A 22,722-nucleotide genomic window follows, 5' to 3' on the forward strand; every position below is an offset into this window, starting at 1 on the left:
TTTTAAAAGTTCTATCGTTACAATAGAAAAATTTCTCCCCACGGCTAAATAGCGAATGAGTGGCAATTGGAGGATGGGCCTTTCAGGTGGGATCTTGGGTTTTGATCCTAACTATTTTGGGCCACACGCCTGACCCAAAATCCTCCCCAAAAGAAACTGGAGCGCTTCTGTAGCAGTCTCAGTTCCTGGCGATCGAGCGAGAGGGAGAGCCCACATACTCATATTTGGAGGAGAACAAAAGCTTCGTCATCATCTCTGTCTCTCCGATCCCCGTATCTCGAACTTCATCTCTCAGTGCTATTCCTTCCATGGCCTCACCCTCCTCGATCTAACCACCAAAAAGCCAAATTCCCAATTTGTCCCGACTGTCTGATTTTTCTTTACCGACTAAATTCTTTATACCTTTTGTTGTATTTCCTTTTTGTTTTTTTTTAGCATCCATTGTTTCGATTCTTTTATAACCTGTTGTGATAAATGATATACTTGTAGAATTCCTGTGCATTTGAGTTTGTGATCTGCATCTGGATTTGATTTCCTTGTCTGATCTAGGAGAGTGAGATAGCTAGTTTAGAATTCGCTTGATTCTTTGTTTGGGGCGTTGAAATGGCGGGGCCAAATCAGGATCAATTCGAAGTGTACTTTAGGAGAGCAGATTTGGATGGAGATGGCAGGATTAGTGGAGCTGAGGCTGTTGCTTTCTTTCAAGGATCCGGTTTGCCCAAACCAGTCCTCGCCCAGGTTCCTCTCTCTCTCTCTTGCAGTTCATTTCTTATTAGAATCGGAATTCCACAAACTCACTTTTTCCCAATATAGGTTAGATTGAATTTGGTTGTAGCATGGTGAAATGTCTCAATAACTCAAATGTAATTTGCCGGTGTTTTTCTTTTGTACTATTGTCACTGTCCTACTTTAGGTGTCTCTTAACGAACTTGTCCTTTGCTCTTGTGGATTTTGTTCCTTGCACGTCAAGGATTTATCAAGTAGTTAGGTTTTCGATAGTCTCCTTTTGGACGGTGTTACTATTAAGCTTGGAAAGTATTGAAATACATGTCCTGTTGGCTCTAGTTGCACTTGAGAGCACAATGTTATATATCCTGAAAGTGGTACTTATCTGGTGTTTGTGACTATGTTTCTTATGGATGCTTTAAGTGGTTAAACTCACCTTTGTAAGCTTCTGAACCAGTCCCAGTTATTTTGTTCTAGATTCTGTTAATGCACTGTCTGTTACTCTGAAACAAAGCTGGTGTAAAACAGGCTACATGTTGATGAATAGTAGATCACTATATTTATAGTTTCATAGAGAAGAAAAAGTGATTTGATTTTGTGATACACTAAGAGATGCCATGCCTTCGGCCTTGGGGGTACTTTCAGTAGCATTTGGTGGCTGATGGTGGATTTCATACGAGGAATGTGGTGGTGTTAGGGGATTGGAAATTTTGATTTTCGGGCCTTGGAGTTGGCTTGCTACAGATGTGACTTGTTATATGTTCTTTGTTGTGACTCATGTTTCCTTTACACTATCTTTTTTTATTCTGTTTGTCTACTTGTAACCATGTAGGATCTTCTTTTAGTATGGTAATATGACACTGCATTAATTGAGTACACAGGCGTTTCCTAGTGAAAAAGTTATTATGCTGCCTCTGCAATGTTGTTTGATTATGTGTAGTGTCCTTACATTATGAGGTATCAATTGGGAGGTAAGTCCTGTTGGATATTTAGTTCATTTTTGGGTCTTTTGCTTAGTGTGTGTGCTAGGGGATAGGGGTTCTTTGGTGAGTGGGAGAAAACGGAGAACTTAATTAAGCAAGGCATTTGATGTTACGGATCCATTTAGATCAATTCATCCTATGACTGCAGATATGGATGCATGCTGATCAGAGCCATAGTGGTTTCCTCAGTAAGCAAGAATTTTATAACGCTCTCAAGCTCGTGACTGTAGCACAAAGGCGTGAATTGACACCAGACATTGTAAAGGCAGCATTATATGGTCCGGCTGCAGCAAAAATTCCAGCACCACAAATTAATTTTCCTGCCACATCTGCTCCACAGATTGGTGCAGCTGTTCAAACAGCCTCTCCAAATCCTGGGTTCAGAGGACCAGGAGTTCCAAATGCAAGTATGAGCCCGCAGTATTTTCCTTCTCAACAAAATCCATCAATGAGACCCACCATGCCTGCTGGTACTGCCCCCCGTCCTCCTCAAGGTATTGCAGCTCCAGAGTTCTCTAGGGGAGGTAGTATAGTTGGTCAAACTCAAGGCATGCTGGCTGGTTCTACTGCCCGTCCACTTCAATCCGTGCCCACTGGTGCTACTGGTCCCAGTTTCACAAATCAAAACATCTCAAGCGATTGGCTTGCTGGAAGGACAGTTGGAGCTTCAACTGGGCCACAAGGGGTGACCCCGTCAACACCTTCGGCTGCATCAAAGCCGCAAACTGCGTTTTCAATGTCTTCCCTGTCTGCAGCTAATGATTCTAAAGCATTGGCTGTTTCTGGAAATGGGTTTGCTTCTGACTCAGCATTTGGAGGTGATGCATTTTCTGCAACCTCATCTGCGCCAAAACAAGAATTATCTGCACAAACTTTTTCTTCTAGCAGTGCACCTGCCTCATCAGTGATTACACCAGCTTCAAGTGGGGCCCAACCCATTGTTAAGTCCAACTCACTTGACTCATTGCAAAGTGCTTTTTCTATGCAGTCTGCAGGCAGTCAAAGGGCACACTCATCTTTGATCCCAGGTCAACAGGTTTCATCCCCAAGTTCCTCCTCTATTACGTCATCTGGGATTTCTGTGGGAACTGTGAATGCTGCTTCAAACAGTTCCCAGGTTCCATGGCCAAAAATGAAACCATCTGATGTTCAGAAATATACAAAAGTGTTCATGGAAGTGGACACTGACAGAGATGGAAAAATAACTGGTGAGCAGGCAAGGAATCTATTTTTGAGTTGGAGGCTACCTAGAGGTATGGTTCTTTCCTATATTGTCATCATTTAAATCTCTTGATCACGTATGAATATGATGCATGACCTGGATGGTTCATCTATTTCGTTTGTAATTTTTTGCTATTTTTTTAAAATATTATCATAGCATTTGAAATTATATTAATAAGAGCTTACTTTTAATTATGCTGATTATAAAGATTTTTGGTCTGATAGGTTTTGGGTAGTGAACTGGAGTTTTCTATTTGTGAAAAACTGTGAGGTCAGTTATTTGGTGATTGACTAGCTTTACGATGCTGAATTTTTTGAATATGAAGGGAAAGTTGGTACAAATTTTTCCTTTTGCTGCTAGGGTGATGATTCCTTTAGATTTTTTTTCCCAAATAGTGTATGTTTCCATAAATCCTTGTTGCAATAACAATTTCTTGGCATGGTTTGCACATTGTTTGGCATCTTACTGATTAAGCTTCATGGATGCTATGTTTCTTTGAAAACTTCCAGGATTGATCTTACTTGAGACCTTTGTTATTTGGGTAAACATGTTAAAACTTTTACTTTTGTCTTTTGTCTTTTGTCAGAGGTGTTAAAGCAGGTTTGGGACTTATCTGATCAGGATAGTGATAGTATGCTTTCTTTGAGAGAGTTCTGCTTTGCTCTCTATTTGATGGAGCGGTACAGGGAAGGTCGTCCTCTTCCATCTGCACTCCCTAGCAATGTTATGTTTGATGAGACACTTTTGTCCATGACAGGCCAACCCAATGTTTCATATGGAAATGCAGCTTGGGGTCCCAATCCTGGTATTAGTTTGGATTGTTTCTAATATCTTTATGTATCTCTTCCTTTTCATTGTTGTCATCCAAGATTTCTTGATAAATGACAATTTTTCTGTTAGGTTTTGGACAGCAGCCAGGGATGGGTGCCCAGCCAATGACTCCTTCAACTGGTTTCAGACCTCCAATTCCCCCCAATGCCTCAGCTGATACTACTGCAATGTCCAATCAACAAAAGTCAAGAGCACCTGTTTTGGATGATTCCTTTGCAACCCAACTTGATAATGGCGAGCAGAATTCAGTGAATGGAGCAGCCCAAGGTGCAACGGCTGATGGAATAAAGGCATGGCATCTTCTAGAATAAAGCTCAAATACTCTCTCTCTCTTTCTAGTGACACACACACATGCGGGTGTGTGGCCCCTTTTATGATTTGTCCTTCTCTATTTTTCCTCCAGTTTGGTGAGAGTTTGAGGACAGCTTTTTATTCACTTCTGTAAAGTATTTTTTATCTAACCTGGCTTTTTAATTGTTTATATTCTTTTCAGCAGGGTAATAACAAAATTGTTTCTTTGACATTTTGGCAGGTTGATGGAACAGAAAAGGTGATTTTGGATTCCAAGGAGAAGCTTGAGTTCTACCGCGAAAAAATGCAGGAACTTGTGAGTATTTTCTTTTCTCATTCCTTTAATTATGGTCTTCTGAAAATCAAATATGTATTTAAAAATCTCAGTTTGTTTAAAAAATGCTGAATTGATCTCTGCTTGGTACTGATGCAAGATTAAACCTGCAGTAAAGCTGCTTATCATGGATCTTATTCAGAAACTAGAATGACTAGTTTAAGCTCCTAGATAAGACGCTTGTTAGGTTATGTTGGCCTACTGAAAGGTTTTCCTTTACAAGTACTGCATTAATAATTCAAAAATTGTTCTCATTGAGTTTGAATGCCTGTGTTTAAATCTTTCCACATTCAAGGGCTATAAGTGGTGAGTTAAATTGTACACAAAAGCTGGGATAATTTGGTACTTCATAGCACAACCATTCTCATCCAACTTTCATCTTCCTTACATTCTTGCTTTTGTCAGGTCCTGTATAAAAGTAGGTGTGATAATAGACTAAATGAAATCATGGAAAGGGCAATTGCTGATAAGCGTGAGGTATTGTCGAAAATCTGAAGAAGTGTTCCTCTCATTTATATGGATGTGATTTTCATTGGTTTCCGGCTTACAATTTACATTGCAGGCTGAAATATTGGCAAAGAAATATGAGGAGAAATACAAACAAGTTTCAGAAATAGCTGCCAAATTAACAATTGAGGATGCAAAATTTCGTGAGATTCAGGTAATGGTTACTTTTTCTTTTATGGGAAAATGACCTTGAGTTGGTTTGGAGGTTTTGAGTTTTCTGGAACCCTTGAAAACAGTTGTGTTGGTTTTAACATTACTTTGTTGTACAGAGGGTTCTTCCCATAAATTTTCCCTGCCTGAAGATTTTTTCCTATTGACTTCCTCAACTTAATGTCTTAGTGTTTGTCAAGGCATCATCTTTTGCCAGGATGAGAGAGATGACTTATTTACTTTAAAGCTTTGTTTCACATTTCTGATGTCATATTTCTCTTCCTTTTTTCTTCATTTTCATCCTAAATTTATATGTGTTTCAATCTGTTTTGTCCTTCATCCATTCTTTCCTTAAATTAACCTAGGGCTAAAGCCTCTTGCCTACTGGCCATTTGTTACCATGTGGTGTGCTGGTCTTACAACCCCTCAGCAGCCGCCTTTTCTTATTTCACCAACTTTTGCAATTGTCATGTGATAATTGTCTTGTTTTTAGGAGAGGAGGAGGGAGTTGCAGCAGGCTATTGTTAACATGGAACAAGGGGGCAGTGCAGATGGTATCCTTCAGGTAAATATAGACTGATCAAGTATATGAAATGTTTGGAGAATCGAAGTAAAATTCTCTAACACCGAGGCATTTATGGCTTGTATAGGTCCGTGCTGACCGCATACAATCAGATCTTGAGGAGCTAATGAAAGCCCTGACTGAACGATGCAAGAAACATGGATATGATGTTAAATCAACTGCAGTAATTGAGCTTCCCATGGGTACCTTTCACTCTTTTTGAACCTTTTTTTTTTTTTAAATAAAGAAAGAAAAATGTTCCTCTACACAACTCCCATTGAGTACAAACCTGTTTTGTAGCATAATGATCTTGTCATCATGTGTTGTGTTTTCCCATGCACTTTTACTCTTCGGTTCAACTTCTTGAAGTATATTATAGCATACCTTCTGTTTCAAAGTTCAATGCTTCCTTTCAAAAGTTATTTAGTGTGATAGACTGAGTGAGATATTATTTTTCTCGAGCATGTTTGTCTCTGTGTTTGGTGATCTATTTATATTGATCTTCATGGTCATGTCATGATATATTACTTCCTTTATTCCTATGTTTGTGTTTGTTCTATGGCTTGTGGACTACATGGTTACTCCCTCTAAGGCCCTATCCACAATTTTTTGCTTTTCCATTTTAGTCAAAGCTCCTAATTAAAATAGTACCATGGGAAAAAGTCAAGATCATTTCACTCGTAACTTTCCAATGTGTACCCTTCTGCTTAATAATTTAAAAGCAATAGGATCTGCTAAAGAAGCAATTTAACACTGTTTTTCCATATTTCTCTTTTTGCTTTTGACTTCTTAAAGCATGTGTTGAGTTGATAAGTGGCAATAAAAATAGGTGGGGAATGGATGGGTTACCTCATTTATAGCCTTTCAGAATTTGGAGCGAAAAATTTTACACTTTCCACTGATCTTCACGGTCATTTGGGAGGCTAATGTCTGTTTAGATTCTCTTTTGGCATGGAACCGTGAGGGACTGAGGGTTTAATTTGTCATGTTGTTTTTGATCTTTATGATTTCTCTGGTTGCTTTAGTAGAAGGACAGTAACTTCTGATGTATGTTAATTACTATACCAATTATTTTTGTTGTATTTGGAATGACACTTTAGTTTTTCTTGAAATATAAACAATTCGATTTACTAATTAGAGATCTTTTCGGATATTTCACATGCAATGCCTATAAGGTTGGCAACCTGGAATTCCAGAGGGAGCTGCTGTCTGGGATGAAGAGTGGGATAAGTTTGAAGATGAAGGTCTTCCCTTCTATTGCTGTTGTATTTGCAGTTGAAGTTCTACATGATTTGACAGGGATCTGTAACAATTTTATTTTTCTGACATTCGTTTCAATTTGCAGGATTTGGCAATGAGCTCACTGTTGATGTGAAAAATCTGTCTGTCTCTCAGAGAGGAAAAGCATCTCCAGATGGTAGTTTGACCCCTGATTCCTCTTCCTATGTGGATGAAAAAGCTGCGAATCTCTTCAGTGCTGGTGAACGTGCCCTTGAGAGTGAGTCTGCATACACACACAGTGAAGATGAGTCAGCCAGAAGTCCTCATGGCAGTGCTGCTGGAAGAAACTCTCTGGAAAGTCCATCCCAACAATTTTCTGATGACCATTTTGGAAAGAGTACTGAAGCAGATGCAGAAACACATCGGTACGGCACTTTGAATTTTTATTTGTCTCTCACTTTGCTATTGACTACTTCTCATTTGATGGTGCTAAACTCATTCATTTTTTCTGGACAGAAGTTTTGATGAATCAGCCTGGGGAACCTTTGATAATGATGATACAGACTCTGTGTGGGGGTTTAATCCTGTTAATACCAAGGTGAGACTGAACTTCTTGAAGCACACATCTGTTTTCAGCATCTTAATAATCTAGGTTACATATATTTGTCATTTGTGTAGAATGCTAACTCAACTGGTGTGTCAACTGTCCGGTAATAGGGAAAAGAACACGTAGTTGCTTGCCAGTTCAAATTTTAGTGGGACATGTTGTTGGTTTGTTTAAATTTCATTGATGTCTTAACAAAGTGTGAAGTTTTCTGCCAAGACATTAAGGTGGATGATAGGGCTTTTGGTGGTGGGGGTGGGAAGATTGCAAATTTTGCATCCCCTTCTGATTGAAATCCAACATGCATAGTTTGCTCATGGCTTACGCTAAGATCTCCATGTAATTGTACATATTGGCAAGCTTTTACCAGAAAATTATGTGCCTCTTACACATGCATTACGTTCATAGAAGTCAATGACCTGTGCAAATAGATATCTACCACTGAGACAGGATGGAAATTGTTTCCTCCAATAATTGGCACTAGATAATTCCATTCAATAGGTTTGCTGGAATTTTCAGTTCAGACAATGATCTGAATTTGACCCAGAAGCTCAAAACAACCTAGTAGTTAGGTACTTTGGACTTGACATTCTCATGTCCTTGAAGTTGTAGGATATCCACCCTTTTATAACTGAAGTCATATGATTAATTTATCCACACTACCAAACCCATATATATAGGTGGTGCGGTTGGGGGTGGGGGTGGGCAAAAGGCTCCTTCCTGTTTGTGGGATCTGGGTAGAATCAACTCTGCTTTGCTGAAAGGTTGTTTCTGCAACTTGAACCTGTGAGTTTTCTGTCCCAATGTTGAGACCTTGCTGTTGTACCTGGCTTATGCTGAGTAAACTCTGATTGGTACGAGCATAAAATGTTTTGATGTGCTTCTTATGACCCTTTTTGGGTCTGATAATATTAAATAATACATTGCAATACATGTGTCATTACTGCATATTGTACTATTTATTCTCAATCTATAATATCTCATGGCAGGATTTGGACTCTGATAAGCACAGAGATTTTTTTGGATCAAGTGATTTTGGTGTAAACCCAACAAGAACAGAATCCCCTAGTGCAGGAAGCTTTTATGATAAGAAGAGTCCATTTACATTCGAAGACTCTGTTCCCAGCACTCCTCTCTCAAGGTTTGGAAACTCTCCACCAAGGTTTAGTGAGGCATCAAGGGATCAGTTTGACAGTTTATCCAGGCTTGATTCTTTTGGCATGCATGAAAGTGGATTTTCACAGCAACCTGATAGGCTCACAAGGTTTGACTCCATAAATAGTAGCGGAGACTTTGGCAGTGGATTTTCACATCAACCTGAGGCGCTCACTAGGTTTGACTCCACAAATAGTAGCAAAGACTTTGGCCATGGATTCTCTTTTGATGACACCGATCCTTTTGGCTCCAGTGGTCCATTTAAAGTTTCATCAGACCATCAGAGTCCAAAAAAGGGTTCGGACAGTTGGAGTGCTTTCTAGCCAGGTAATTCCAAAGCAAACAGAAGAAAAAGAGAAAAAATTTTCCCTTCGGCCCTTGTAGTCAATTTTTTCTTTTTTGTTTCAGGGTTTGTTGATTGTCTACCCATTTCTTTGTGCTGTATATTTCACGACATAGAATTGGATTGTTGTAAAGTTGTTCGGTGTGGCCTTGCTGTATTTATATGGTGATATTATTTTTTGGGTTGGCATGCCAGAATGAGAAAAAAGAAACACGTTTGTTATTGAAGTGCCGTATTATTGACTGGAAAATAAAAACTAAATGAAATCCAGTTTCTTTGCCGTTTCTTTCAAGTCTTTGATTACTGTTAGATTTGTTTTCTATTTTGCCTCGCTTGTTCAGCGGTAATGCTTTACTGTTTGGATAGGATAATTTTGTTTGCTCAGCTGCTTTTGCTGGTGCAGGAAACAGAACTGCCGTTGTACTTGTTTGCCAGCCTAATGATATCTGATGATTTATCATATTGTCTGTAGAGGAAATAAGAGCTTGAATTGAATTGAATCAGGCATGTCTTCTTTAGAAGTCATTCAGTTGTAAGAGCACCTGCAAATCTGCTAAAGCCTTTACTCTCTAGTCTCCATCATTCTTTGGTATATTCATCAAGGCTACATTTCAGGTATTGATATATTCAACCTTTCAAATGGTGAGCAAATTCCTAGGGATAAAGCCTATGAATAGGGTACCCCATGACAATTAAAATGCTAAAGGAGACATGATGAGGAGAGAGTGCTTTACAAAGTAAGAAGACCAAGAAAAATAAAAGGCTGAACCAAGATTGTAGCTGCTAATTTATCCTTACCTTAATGTTGAGCTCAGTGAACAAAACTTGCTCGTATGATAGAACGACTATACAATATGAAAACTAAGCCACCAAGAACCAGACACATTGATATGATTTTACACTAAAAGTGAAGGAAGACACCCCCAAGGAAGAATTCTTTGCTGCCATCCGGGACATGCCCACAACTGCAGGCCCAAAAACGTATTCCGATGATTAAGTAATTCTTTAAGACATAAACCTCTGCGATGCATGCAACGTATCAAAAATAGACAGTTAGAATTCATACATGTAGACCTAATTTTCCGACAAGGAAATGGAAAAGAGTAGTGTTTTACATCTAATTACACATGAATAAGCACAAAGTGGAGTTGTAAAATGCACAAAACCCCTTCTAATATTTAATTGATGGACTCCAACATGCTCCCAACATTCTATAAGAAAATTTAACATGCATAAAATAAAATTCTGTTATGAGATCATTTAACCCCCAAGACTATACATACAACTCTTTTTTTCTGAAATATTAGCATGTATATCTGAATTCTTTCAGTTCAGAACAGAAAACGTAGAGAAGGGGAGGAGGGAGAGTATAGAGGGGAATTTGCATTGAACAGAGTTACCAGAATAAATCAACTCTTTTTCATCCCTTGCTGCCTCCCAATTTCTTGTTAACTTTATCAAAAGCACAGAGCACTGCTGAACGCGTGTTTGCTATCTCTACAAGTGTCTCTAGCGCTGCAAGAGATGTATAATTTGTAAGGAAGGTCTCATCTTGAATATGTTCCAAGAGCATTTGCTTAAGTGCGCACCTGTCTCAAATGATAGCTGGGCTGCTCGAAGCTTTGGAGAAACTAGAGTTCCAAACACTGACAGTGATTTAGATCGCTCTTTTTGAACCTAAATCAGAATGAAAAAAATTTCCAACATGATTGCAAGTAATTTTTTCTATATTCGGTTCCATGTCAACAACCAAAATGAACAGAAAAACCTTTCATAAATAAGCCTATATGCAACAAATAAATCATAGAAAAGGATCTCTCCAGTTAGCCCAGGAAACAACTAAAGAGAGATGGCACAGCTACTTTCAAATAACATGGATGAGCAGTCTCCAAAATTGGGGAACTGAAATCAAAGAAAAAATGGCGCTGGATTGAGAAAAAGACACCACAATCCAAAGGCTAAAGTAGGGATTTCCTTTTCCAAATAAAAGATTAAAACCAAACTCACAACAATAAGAGTGGCAGCAGAATATTTACTTGGTCATCAACTTCATGGGAAGCTTTATACTCAGATGATGTCTTCTCCTCTTAACACAAGTAAAAGAAAGTAGAAAGTGAGAAACATCTCATTAGGAGGATACCATGACAAAGATGACTGGCAATTCAGATACATAAACTTACCAAAGAGTTACAGTAACAACAATGGTTCCTAAACTTGTGTTTGCAAATAGTTTCAGACTTGGTTGTAGGTCTGTTTACTCTAATTAACGGCCAAAATGAGTGTCTACTTTCTACATACAGGTTGATAAACATACCATAAAGCTGCGAACTGGCCCTATGTCGTAGCTGTGGATGCAACTTGTCCTGGCCAGATTTTGCCTCTCCCAATGAGCACTTTTCATTACCAGAAGATGCCCATTTGCATAATGTAAAGTGTTGTTTCATGGAGTCAACTATAACAGATCATATATTAAATGAGTTCCCTAGAGCAAAAAGGTAGAAAACAAATAAAACGTGTAAAAAAAATATTTATATATGAATGAGAATTATGTAACAAGTGGCTTTAGACCTAGCTGTCTAAAACCAAAAACAATATTCTTCAGTATTCTCATACAAGTTCCCAAAACCCGTTGTATTCCACATACAAGTTCCCAAAACCCGTTGTATTCCACATCCAACTGCCACTAGAATAATCATGCGTGTCCATTGCTACAATATAACCTTCTCCAGTCTATTTTGCAAAGGTCCTTTGTCACAGGAAGTTTTCTGCTTATCATAATAAACTGATAAATACCTTTTCCCTCATCTTGGGTTACAAGCAATGTTGTAGCAGCAGGATGAAATTTGTGGTCCAACAAGACAGTGTTGACACGTGAAGCACCCATCGAATGTCGAGCACTCGCTAGTTCCAGCCATCCCTGTATTTGGTACATTGATTACTTGACTGACTAAAATCCTATAAGAAAAATTTGTAGAAAAAACAATACTAGAAAAGATCTTTGCTGAGCCGACATAAACAGGGACTACAAGTAGAAAAAACAATCATTTTTATTCACTTTGGTAACAAACCCAACTCAGATTACATGAACAAATACTCGCATTTTCATTGTCAAAGCATTTCTGACAACTGAAGAATGAACAAGATCCAATTAAGTTAAAATTCTATCATTCATCGGTCCAAATCGAATACATAAACACAAACTAAACTGATGGGAGCAATTTAGATCTAGTACTAAGACTCAGAAAAGAAAAAAGGAACAATCTTTTACCTGGCGAATTGTCGAAGATAACGAATGAATAAGGGTCAGATAAGCGTCCATGGAATCCATAAATTGCAAGACATTTGCATTCTCTTCTCCTTCCTCTACTTGTTGTTGCTGTTCTTCCTCTTCTTCGACTATCACTACTTCTCCTTCCCGTTGTTTTTCCTGTTGTCGTGCTTGTACGTTCTCCAGGCTTGGCTTTTCCTGTTCGACTTCCATCTTCCAAACACACTTCCGTATCTTTCCTCTTTCTTGCACTTATTAGTCCCAAGTCCCAACTCTTGACCAGTCTCAACGTGGAACTCAAATTACATCAATCCAACCCAAGATCGCCTTGGCTGCTGGGCCAGTGCAACTCATTTTTCCTTTTAAATATAACCCAAGGAATTACATGACTCCCCTGGAAGTCATCGTTCTTTTACAACAAGAAAGTATAGGGCCTTCCAAAGACATTGGAACCATTCACAATTTTCCCCTTTTGGGTCTACAATCCACCTAAAATATTGGGCTTATAACCCAAATGACTTGGCTATACGTATTTTCTTTCCGGAAAATACTGAAAAGGACCGAAGACTAAACTTTGAAGAGATTAAGTCAAACTAACGGTGTCAAGAGTAAAGGGATTAATAAGATTTCAAATCTTATTTTTCCTTTGAGGTGTAAACATCAAAGACTATAAATTTACAACAACATAATGTCAAGATCAGTAGAACAATTATATATGATGTGGGGAGACATGGAGTTTTGAATCATTCGGGCTCGTAAAGGTTAGGAAAAATGTTTCCAAGATGTTTTCAGCCTAGTCAAAAACAAAATGAGCAAACTTCTGGTCACCACCCTCTGGCAATCTTGCTTCAAGTTTTGATTTTTGCAATAAGAGGATGGTTCAAGTTTTATTACTTATGGCTTCAAAGTTTCAATTCCCATATGAACAGCACGATGAGTTACGGGCATAAGCCATAACCCAATGACTTGACATAATCTAGACACCTGCCCTTATTGTGGGAAACATGGTTCTAGCCAAGCTAGCAATGCATGGTTCCTATATTCATTCAGGATGATTTTTTGTATGTGGGGATAATTCAGAAGTTTTGACTTGTTCTGGGAAAATAAAAAGCTGTAGTTTTCATAGTGAAATTTCAGTTTTTAGACTGCTTTGGGGACCAAGACCAAGTATTCATACGGTCTTCATCTAAGATCATGGGGTCCAAGTCTTAAGCTAAAACCGTGTGGTTTACCCAAATTGAAGGAACTAAACATTGAAATTTTTGACTTAGTACCCTTTTGAAATTTGAGTTTGTCTGTCAACTCAAAGGCCAAATCCACCTCTCCCAACTATGAAATGGAAATTTATGGTGACCCACCTGATAGATTGACGTTGGAATGTGGCAAACGCAGGGGTTTGAAGCTACCCGCCATTTCTTTTCTTTGTTAACCGGCGACGGCCGGTTCCGTTCCCTCCTGGCTGTTGTTGCTGTTGAGGCAGTGATATTTTAAAAATAAGCCAATAAGGAAAAAGAAAAGAGCAAAAATATATCATGTTTGTTGAAGCTTTGCGTGGGGTCACCGGAGGTTGAACGATGAGTTGGTGCCTCCAAACACACACTTTCTCTCTCTTTCGTCACTCTTTCGCTCTCTCTCTCTGGCTGATGACTATACGTTTGGAGTCAATCTTTTCTCACTTCCAACTTCCAACTCATATGTGATTGTTTTCAAATCACGTTTTTTTTTTCTTTAATTTAATTTTCTCCACTGCTTCTTTTGTTTGTTCCCATTCCTATTGTTGTCTTCTCTCTCTCTCTCTCTTGGCCCATTTCCTATTCCAAACCCCATCATCACTTCGTCCGAACAGCAAGAAGCAAACCCTAAATCGAATTCCTTCAAAAGTTGGGATTTTTAATCATTTCATGGAAGTAAAAGAACATATGGGAAGAATCTACCTGGCTCCGGTAATCCGACGAGAGTTTTTCTGGGAATCTTTAAACTAGAACTAGGGGTTTGCCTGGGCTTTTCGTCGTATTCCTTTTGTCTCTTTTCTAAATCTCCAGGGTATGATTGTTACCTCTTATTCTTGTTTCAATTCTTTCTCCTTTTTATCAGCTGTGAGTTGCATGGACGAGAAGTTGCTTCTTTCGAATCTAAAATTTTGTGTTTTTGTTGGATATTTGCTGTTGAGTTTCCTCGATTTCAAGACTTTAATAGCTTGCAATTGGATTATAATCTAAATCCGATGCTCACCCGACTCACTTAATTTAGATTCGTAAACTATGCTTTTGGATTGAGATGAGATCTCTTCTTGAAAGTGTTCCATTTTTCATGCCTCGATGGTGTTCTGTAATGCTTTATTTCCATGAGTCTAGAGAAATATAAGTTGGCTTCTTAATCCTACTGCAACCATTTCTGGTTGTTAATTTAAATTTCCCTAGTCTTGTGCATCACCTTGGCAAGCTAAAGGAGCGTGAAAATGGAATCATGTGTATTATACTCTCCTTTATATATCAAAGCATAGTTGAACCCTTGAACTTTGCCTGTGCTGTTTTTAATAGTCTTCTGGCTTCCTTCTCACAATTGTTATCTCATTGGCTATTGCAATTACTATTGTCTCTATTAATAGTACAAGTTTTATTAAGTGGGTTTTCAATTAAGGAAGCTTACATTTTTTGCAGTGACTATTAGTGGGATGGCTGGGAGCTGGGACAGAAGTTACGACCCTGGCAGCCAGTCAGATGATAGCCATCATTTCGAGAGACTGCACATAGAGCCCATTTACGATGCATTTGTTTGCCCTTTGACAAAGCAAGTTATGCGTGACCCTGTGACACTAGAAAATGGGCAAACATTTGAACGTGAAGCAATTGAAAAGTGGTTCAACGAATGCAAGGAAAATGGAAGGAAGCTGATTTGCCCAGTGACCCTAAAAGAACTACGAAGCATAGATCTAAAACCTAGTATTGCTTTGCGGAACACCATTGAGGAGTGGACTACTAGGAATGAAGCTGCCCAGCTTGATATGGCTCGTAGATCATTAAATATGGGCAGTTCAGAAAATGATGTACTGCTGTCTCTGAAGTTCATCCAACATATCTGCCAAAAAAATCGATCCAACAAACATGTTGTACGCAATGTTGATCTAATACCTATGATTGTTGACATGCTAAAGAGCAGCAGCCGTAAAGTTCGGTGCAGAGCATTGGAGACACTCCAAGTAGTGGTCGAGGAAGATGCAGAAAATAAGGTTGTTCTAGGTTTTATGTTTTCCTGTACAGTGACAATGACACCATTGTCATGTATGCATCCAGGACTGGATATTAAATATTTATGCATTCTTTTTCAGGCTATATTGGCTGAGGGGGACACCGTGCGTACAATAGTTAAGTTCCTGTCCCATGAACAGTCCAAGGAGAGGGAGGAGGCTGTCTCTTTGCTGTATGAACTTTCAAAATCTGAAGCCTTGTGTGAGAAGATTGGTTCTATTAATGGAGCAATTCTTATATTAGTTGGAATGACAAGCAGCAAATCTGAGAATGTTTTGACTGTTGAGAAGGCTGAAAAAACTCTAGAAAATCTGGAAAAGTGTGAGAACAATGTCAGACAGATGGCTGAAAATGGTAGATTGCAGCCTCTTTTGACCCAGATTCTTGAAGGTGCTTCTCTCTTTTCTTGATATTTTTATGCTTTTCCTAACTTGTTGCAAGCTTACTGGTCCTCCATCGTTTATGTGTGCAGTCATGTACTTTTGGCTTTGTCTTTGTTTCATTGTAAATTTTATGTTCCTTTTTTTATAATATCCTGCTAACATGCCCATCGGTGTGCTATTTGTCAGTTGACTTTAGATCTTTTTATTTAATAGTGATTGCTTTCATAAGCTGAAATTAAAGAAAAAAAAAGAATTCAAAAAATCAATTTATACCTCCTCTGTTCATACATAGTCCTTAATTCATTTTCTCCTGATGCTGAACTTGCTAGTTATTTCTTTGCTGCTAACTCTGGGATGAAATATTTGCCTGCTTTTGAGGAATCTTTTCCATTTTATTTTTTAATTTTGTTTACATTTTAAATCATGAAGTTGTGAAAATATCTGTCCAGCTCCTGACAACTGTAGTTTGAATATTTTCATATACTAAACCAAGTATGTTGCTTTGGCTGAAATGCTAAATGACTTTCTAAATTGGTTTTTGGTGTTAGCTTAAATTGAACTTTTTCAACATTCACTATGTTGTCTATCCCTGCAAAACCTTGGCCTCTCTAGTTCAGGGGATATTTCATATTTGTAGTAAATTTCAGCTGCTTCTGTGTACTAGCAATAGTAATTTTCCCAATTGGCTGACACCAGGGAGCAGGATTTTGTTTTTGTCCTGAGCTGGTAGTCCTTCATGTTTGACCTCTGAAATTTCCTTCCTAATCATGTATACGGTGTTACTGCAGGCCCACCAGAAACAAAGCTTTCCATGGCTGCATATCTTGGTGAGTCAGTTTTGAATAATGATGTGAAAGTCCATGTGGCAAGAACTGTAGGTGCATCTCTAATCGATATCATGAAAAGTGGAAGCATGCAATCAAGAGAAGCTGCTTTGAAGGCTCTTAACCAAATTTCATCTTATGAGGCAAGCTCCAAGGTGTTGATTGAGGCAGGAATACTACCTCCTCTTGTCAAGGACCTCTTTACTGTTGGTGCCAATCAGCTTCCCATGCGACTGAAAGAGGTCTCAGCCACAATTCTGGCCAATGTGGTAAACTCAGGATATGATGTAGACTCCATCCCTATTGGGCCGGACAACGAGACTCTTGTTTCAGAAGACAATGTCCATAACTTACTGCATCTAATCAGCAACACTGGTCCACCAATTGAGTGCAAACTTCTTCAAGTTCTTGTTGGACTCACTAGTTCTCCGACAACAGTTCTGAATGTTGTTGCTGCGATTAAAAGCTCTGGGGCTACCATTAGTTTGGTCCAGTTTATTGAGATTCCCCAGAAGGATTTGCGTATGGCAGCCATAAAACTTCTCCAGAACCTTTCTCCTCACATGGGTCAGGAATTAGCAGATGCACTACGTGGCACAGTTGGCCAGCTCAGCAGCCTGATTAGAGTCATATCAGAAAATACAGGAATTTCTGAAGAACAGGCAGCAGCTGCTGGCCTCTTAGCTGAACTCCCAGAGAGGGATTTGGGCCTTACACGTCAAATGCTAGATGAAGGTGCTTTTCAGTTGATCATCTCTAGAGTCATCAAGATCAGGCAAGGAGAGATTAGGGGCACCCGCTTTGTAACACCATTTCTTGAAGGACTTGTACGCGTTCTGGCAAGGGTTACTTTTGTCTTGGCAGATGAGCTTGATGCTGTTGTCCTTTGCCGTGAGCATGGTCTTGCAGCGTTATTCATTGACTTGCTTCAGGCCAATGGTCTTGACAATGTGCAGATGGTTTCTGCCACAGCATTGGAGAACTTATCTCAAGAATCCAAAAATTTGACAAAATTGCCAGAGTTTCCAGCACCTGGCTTTTGTGCCAGTGTCTTTCCATGTTTCAGCAAACAGGCTGTCATAACAGGAATGTGCCGGGTCCACCGGGGAACATGTTCACTTAGAGAGAGCTTTTGTCTTTTGGAAGGACAGGCTGTGCATAAGTTGGTTGCTCTCTTGGACCACACAAATGAGAAGGTGGTTGAAGCAGCACTTGCAGCAATTTCTACTTTGTTGGATGATGGGGTTGATATTGAGCAAGGAGTGACGGTTTTATGTGAGGCAGAGGGAATCAAGCCAATACTCGATGTGTTACTTGAGAAACGAACAGAGAACTTGAGGAGAAGAGCAGTTTGGGTAGTTGAGAGACTTTTAAGGACTGATGAAATAGCCTATGAAATTTCTGGAGATCAAAATGTGAGCACTGCACTTGTTGATGCCTTCCACCATGCTGACTACAGAACCCGGCAGATTGCTGAGCGTGCCCTGAAGCATGTTGATAAGATCCCAAACTTTTCTGGAATTTTTCCAAACATGGGATAGAATTCTTGCACACGCCTTATTCATAATTGGGTGAGCATAGCAACCTGTATGTAGTTCATCCTTTGCCAAAAGCTGTCTCAGTCCATATATGGATTTGTTTTGCAAGGGATTAAGCTGTGGTTTGCAAGGGATTAAGCTGCAAATAGATATCACTGTATATGGATTTCCCACTTGTAGAGGTTTTCAAGAAATCGTTCATTTGTTCTTAATGATGTTATTTTCATTGATCTTCATTTCTTTATACGAACTCCTATTGTTTTGGCATTGAGTGGTATCGGCCTTTAGTTCTAATAATGCCTTTTCAGTTTCTGGATATGACAATCGTGGCGTTTTATCATCTGAAACTCTTTGCTTCAAACAAAATTCTATGGTGGATGGTCATTAGAAACTAGTAATGGACTACAGCATGTACAACTTTGTCGAACAAATGCCATTCAGATATCCATCATGGCACAGGTTCAAGACCCCCTTTGTCGAATGAATGCCATTCAGATATCCATCATGGCACGGATTCCATATCCAGGGTTCACTATTTTAGCAGGATTCAAGTATGATGTTTTCACAGATTCACATCAGTCCTGTGTACTTTGATTCAAAGGTGAAAAGGATTGAATGCATCCTCATTGTTCACAGTACCCAGACAATGGGAGGGTGATGTTCGTTCCAGTACATTTGGTTCGAGTTATCAGCAGCATTTCGTTTGTACAAGTTTAAAAATCAGAACCAACCTTTACCACACATTTGAAAGGTGCTTTCAAAGGCTCGTTCTTGACAAATTTAAGAACTTTCTACATTAGAAATTGGAATTTCAGTCTGTTTTCCCCCCTTTCCTAGAAATGAACTTGATCAAAGAAAACAAAAGCCAACAAAATGAATTAATGAACGAGGCAGGCATTTATCATAGATGCAACAGAAACAAGATGGAAAAATACATGATCAATTTATGAACAGTGGAGAACAAATTACAAGACTACAAGTGACAATACCTCTGGCTACGACTGAATAAGAACTAGAAACCAAAGGTTGTCGCCATTCTACAAATTGTGGAAATTCAAAGAAATAAATATGAAATTCGCAGGTTGAAATGTGTGCTCAAAATACCCCAATGAGCAATAATGTTCTAAAATTTTCTGCATGAATTATGGTGTATTGCAAAGACATTATAGATGTAGCACGGCCATTGTCTTAGTCATGCAAGAAGAAGCATCTAAATCATGAGCCATGTGATTTCTAGAAATATGGTTCCATTTCATCCCCATATCAGACACATCACACACAGTGAAGAAATCCAATACCTGACCAAATATTTTGAACATTTCAACCCCAAATACTAAGTTCCTGTCAGCAACAAAAGCAGGGTTCCAGTCCATTGGAGCATCAGGATGTACGGAGACCTCTGTCCATGTAAGATACATCTGATCTAGCTCCCACAATTTTCTCACGGCCTTGTTTCTGCGACCAATTTGCCCATCTCCCTCACACCAAGAGACAGAAAGCATTAGCAAGCGACCATTACAAGATACAAGTTTCGGGTAGTACTCATGAACACGGGGAGGAAATGTGGAGGTTTGGATTCCAATCCAGAAGCCTCTGTCTATGTCATAACCTGCTAACTTGTCATTCTCTGAACAAACATAAAACATCCCATTGCAAACAACTCCAGCACAAACAACCCCAAAATCTATAGGCAGTTTCTGGATTTCAGTCCATTTATTTGATACAGAATCATAGATTTCTCCAGAATCTAGTGGCTCATCCCAAGACCCAAGACCTCCAACAGCAATCAACACAAATCTTTTACAACCCTTCGTATTTGATTGTTCACTTCTTTGTCTAATAAACTTGTATGATTTTCTATTAGGAAACAATGAATGCTCATTTTCATCAAAAGCATTTCTGTATTGACGTCTGAGTGAAAGCCTGTGAGGATCCTCGTAAACATCTGACACCCCACCAACCCGTGATCTGGGAAACCGCCTATCATGTCGATTCTGATGGCTTTGAATGACCAAGAATTCTGAACTGACCTCAGATATTCCTAAAATAGGCATTGATCTAGCATACCTCATAGATGGAGCTTTACGCCAAGATTTGGTGAGTGGGCTAAAGACCAACACACCTTTGTGTGTCTTGAATGAGCTCCTATCCACCCTCCCAAAGTTGGTTAGGCTTGAACAACCTCCAACAATATAAACATCATCCTCGATACTGGCAACAGAGAACATGAACCTTCCTTTGAGGATATCAGCACCAATCTTATGCCATTGATCTTGAGACACATCCAGTGCATGTATCTCCCCAGAGCAATAGCCATCTTTCACAGCACCAAAGAGAAACAACCATGGATTCTGATATGAACCTTCTCGTCTCATCTGCAAAAACCTAGGAGTTGTAGTCAAGTATCTCCATTTCTTGCACACAAGGCGGGCATTCATAAGACTGGTCAATGGTAGTCTCACCAAGCACATCTCTAAGATGTCATCTGGAAGAAAGATATGCATCCTGCTGTTTCGTACTGATTCCTCCAGTTCTAAATCTTTTCTATTGTTTTTCTTCCAAAACTTCTCCTTCACCCCATATGAAAAGCAATCGAAGTTATTCTCCTCAGTGCCACAGATTGTTTTGTACACCTTTCCCTCTTCACTGGCACTTGACCTTCTCCTACTACTTGGATCACCAAATTCCTCACCCGTGTCAGCACCTACTTTGCAACCACCACCTCTACCGTATAGAGTAAGACATTTCAATGAAATCCCTCTCACCTTATCCTCTTCCTCCCCTTCGCCTCTATGGTTTTTTTTCCTCAACTTCTGGCTAACACTCCTCACAAGCCGTTTCGACACACTCAGAGCCTCAAAATCCTGACGAAGTGATCCCTCCCCACTCACATTCTCAGCAAACATTATGGTCTCCTCCTCTGGGCATGCAAAGGTGCACACCCATTTCTATCTCGCTAGCTGCATTCTGGTTACTTACACTCTTGCCATCTACAAGAAAAACGAGCTTATGAGATTGCAGCCAAGCATGCACGCAAAAGAAAAACATATATATATATATATATAAACATATCTATATATATATATATAAATACAAAGCTATGAAATAACAATTCTAAAACAAGACAGGATGAAACCCTTGCCTGCCTAGACTGTTATTGAACATGTTAACGGAGAACAAAGAGTCAAGCAGAAAAAAAGTTTCGAGCAAAGATAACATAATTCCGTGACTTGATTTGAATCACAAGACTCTTTAAAAGAAGGAAAAGACATATGAAAGCAAATCAAGGAGAACCAAATTGAAATTGATGATGCAAAAAGCAAAAACAAGAACCATAATGATACCATTACATTGTACTTCCAGATATACATGCTGAAAGCAGTACATTAACGTAGAATTAACATCAAAGCGAAAAATTTTCAAATAATAAACAGCTTAAACGAACAAATTCTCGTCTACAGATCCGTAAAGTTCATTTTCTAATTAGAAGACTCAGTGCACTCGTCTTGAATCAGACCCAAATGAGCAAGGATGGAGAGGAAAAAACAAAAAAACAAACTGATTAATCAATTTGTTTCAATCGCAAATTCCAGAAACGGAAGTCAATTGCAGTATAAAAATAAAAACAAAAATGGAAATAGTGGGTCATAGTACGATTCACCGACAACGAGACAAGGGACTTACATTGCAGGAAATGGAAAACCGACACCGTCCGAAGAAGAATTCCAAACCCCGAAAATGCGAAGATGGAAAATAATTAAACAGAAAGGGATCGATGATTAGAAAAAGCTTTTAATCCACAGAAACTTGATCGACAAAAATGAGTGTTTGGTTGGTCGGGGCTGGAATTGGTAAAGCGACTCCGCACTGATTGAAAAAGCGACCCATCAGCTCTTCGCTTTCCCGTTTGGCATTCTCTGCCTCTCTTTTTTGTAAGCATTCTCCTCTTACCCGGTTCCCATCTTATGCGACCCCCCTTTCCCAACGCTTATCGTGCGAGCCGCATCACAGCCGTCGATTCGCCACGGGCACGGATTTCGGATATGAGCTTAGTGGGCTCGGGTCTCGATGACTCAGCAACTGTGAGGTTTCCAAGGTAACAGCCGGTGACGCTTTTCTTTCTTCAAGTCTCCCTTTTTTAAAGTTAACCTTGAAACAAAAATTTCTTTAAAAAATCGGTTCGGCTGCTTTAATTAGGGCACGTTGGGTGCACGTGCGAGGTTTGGTTTTGCGGTAGTGGGTGAGTAACTAAGCGGAAAGCTCGGCGGGAGAGTGGCGGTCAATTTTCTACGGTGGTTAGCGGTGTGGACCCAAGTGCCCGTCCAAAGGAGTCTTGACTCTTGGCTCTTGATGATTATTATTTTGCTCATAAATATATGTGTCCATGGGCCCAAGTTACAGGGTTTTTTTAAAGTTAATTTGAAATATTTTATTTTATAAACTAATAAAATACTATTTTAATATATTTAAAAATATTTAATAAGTAAATTAATCAATTAAAGTGGATTGAGTTCGAATAAAAAAAATTATCG

General features: G+C 39.2%; 4 protein-coding genes across 6 annotated transcripts; 2 read left to right on the forward strand and 2 right to left on the reverse strand.

Annotated features, from left to right (window-relative positions):
• Positions 191-9,215, forward strand: LOC18591727 (epidermal growth factor receptor substrate 15). Of its 3 annotated transcripts, XM_018125704.1 has the most exons (14): positions 604-738; positions 1,858-2,962; positions 3,518-3,736; positions 3,832-4,052; positions 4,295-4,369; positions 4,793-4,864; positions 4,950-5,048; positions 5,538-5,609; positions 5,695-5,809; positions 6,782-6,850; positions 6,952-7,252; positions 7,344-7,425; positions 8,421-8,913; positions 8,995-9,215. In XM_018125704.1, exons 1-13 carry the CDS (start codon positions 604-606, stop codon positions 8,907-8,909), a joined length of 3,054 nt encoding a protein of 1,017 aa, XP_017981193.1. In that variant the 3' UTR covers positions 8,910-8,913; positions 8,995-9,215. The 3 variants fall into 3 exon arrangements, with proteins under 3 accessions (XP_017981192.1, XP_007018083.2, XP_017981193.1); XM_018125703.1 differs by having other exon boundaries at positions 191-738; positions 8,421-9,215; XM_007018021.2 differs by having other exon boundaries at positions 191-738; positions 7,347-7,425; positions 8,421-9,215.
• Positions 9,585-13,669, reverse strand: LOC18591728 (coiled-coil domain-containing protein 115). The gene is made up of 7 exons (XM_007018023.2): positions 12,198-13,669; positions 11,723-11,846; positions 11,244-11,381; positions 10,966-11,015; positions 10,519-10,606; positions 10,330-10,444; positions 9,585-9,949 (listed from the first exon to the last, which is right to left on the reverse strand). The coding sequence occupies exons 1-6, from the start codon at positions 12,408-12,410 to the stop codon at positions 10,350-10,352; spliced, it is 708 nt and encodes a 235-aa protein (XP_007018085.2). The 5' UTR covers positions 12,411-13,669; the 3' UTR covers positions 9,585-9,949; positions 10,330-10,349.
• On the forward strand, positions 13,857-18,497 carry LOC18591729 (U-box domain-containing protein 43). The gene is made up of 4 exons (XM_007018024.2): positions 13,857-14,240; positions 14,858-15,426; positions 15,526-15,835; positions 16,617-18,497. Exons 2-4 carry the CDS (start codon positions 14,872-14,874, stop codon positions 18,191-18,193), a joined length of 2,442 nt encoding a protein of 813 aa, XP_007018086.2. The 5' UTR covers positions 13,857-14,240; positions 14,858-14,871; the 3' UTR covers positions 18,194-18,497.
• On the reverse strand, positions 19,069-22,143 carry LOC18591730 (F-box/kelch-repeat protein At5g42350). The gene is made up of 2 exons (XM_007018025.2): positions 21,875-22,143; positions 19,069-21,180 (listed from the first exon to the last, which is right to left on the reverse strand). The coding sequence occupies exon 2, from the start codon at positions 21,094-21,096 to the stop codon at positions 19,354-19,356; it is 1,743 nt and encodes a 580-aa protein (XP_007018087.2). The 5' UTR covers positions 21,097-21,180; positions 21,875-22,143; the 3' UTR covers positions 19,069-19,353.

Source organism: Theobroma cacao, chromosome 8 (assembly GCF_000208745.1).
Source record: "Theobroma cacao cultivar B97-61/B2 chromosome 8, Criollo_cocoa_genome_V2, whole genome shotgun sequence".
Classification (NCBI taxonomy): Eukaryota; Viridiplantae; Streptophyta; class Magnoliopsida; order Malvales; family Malvaceae; genus Theobroma; species Theobroma cacao.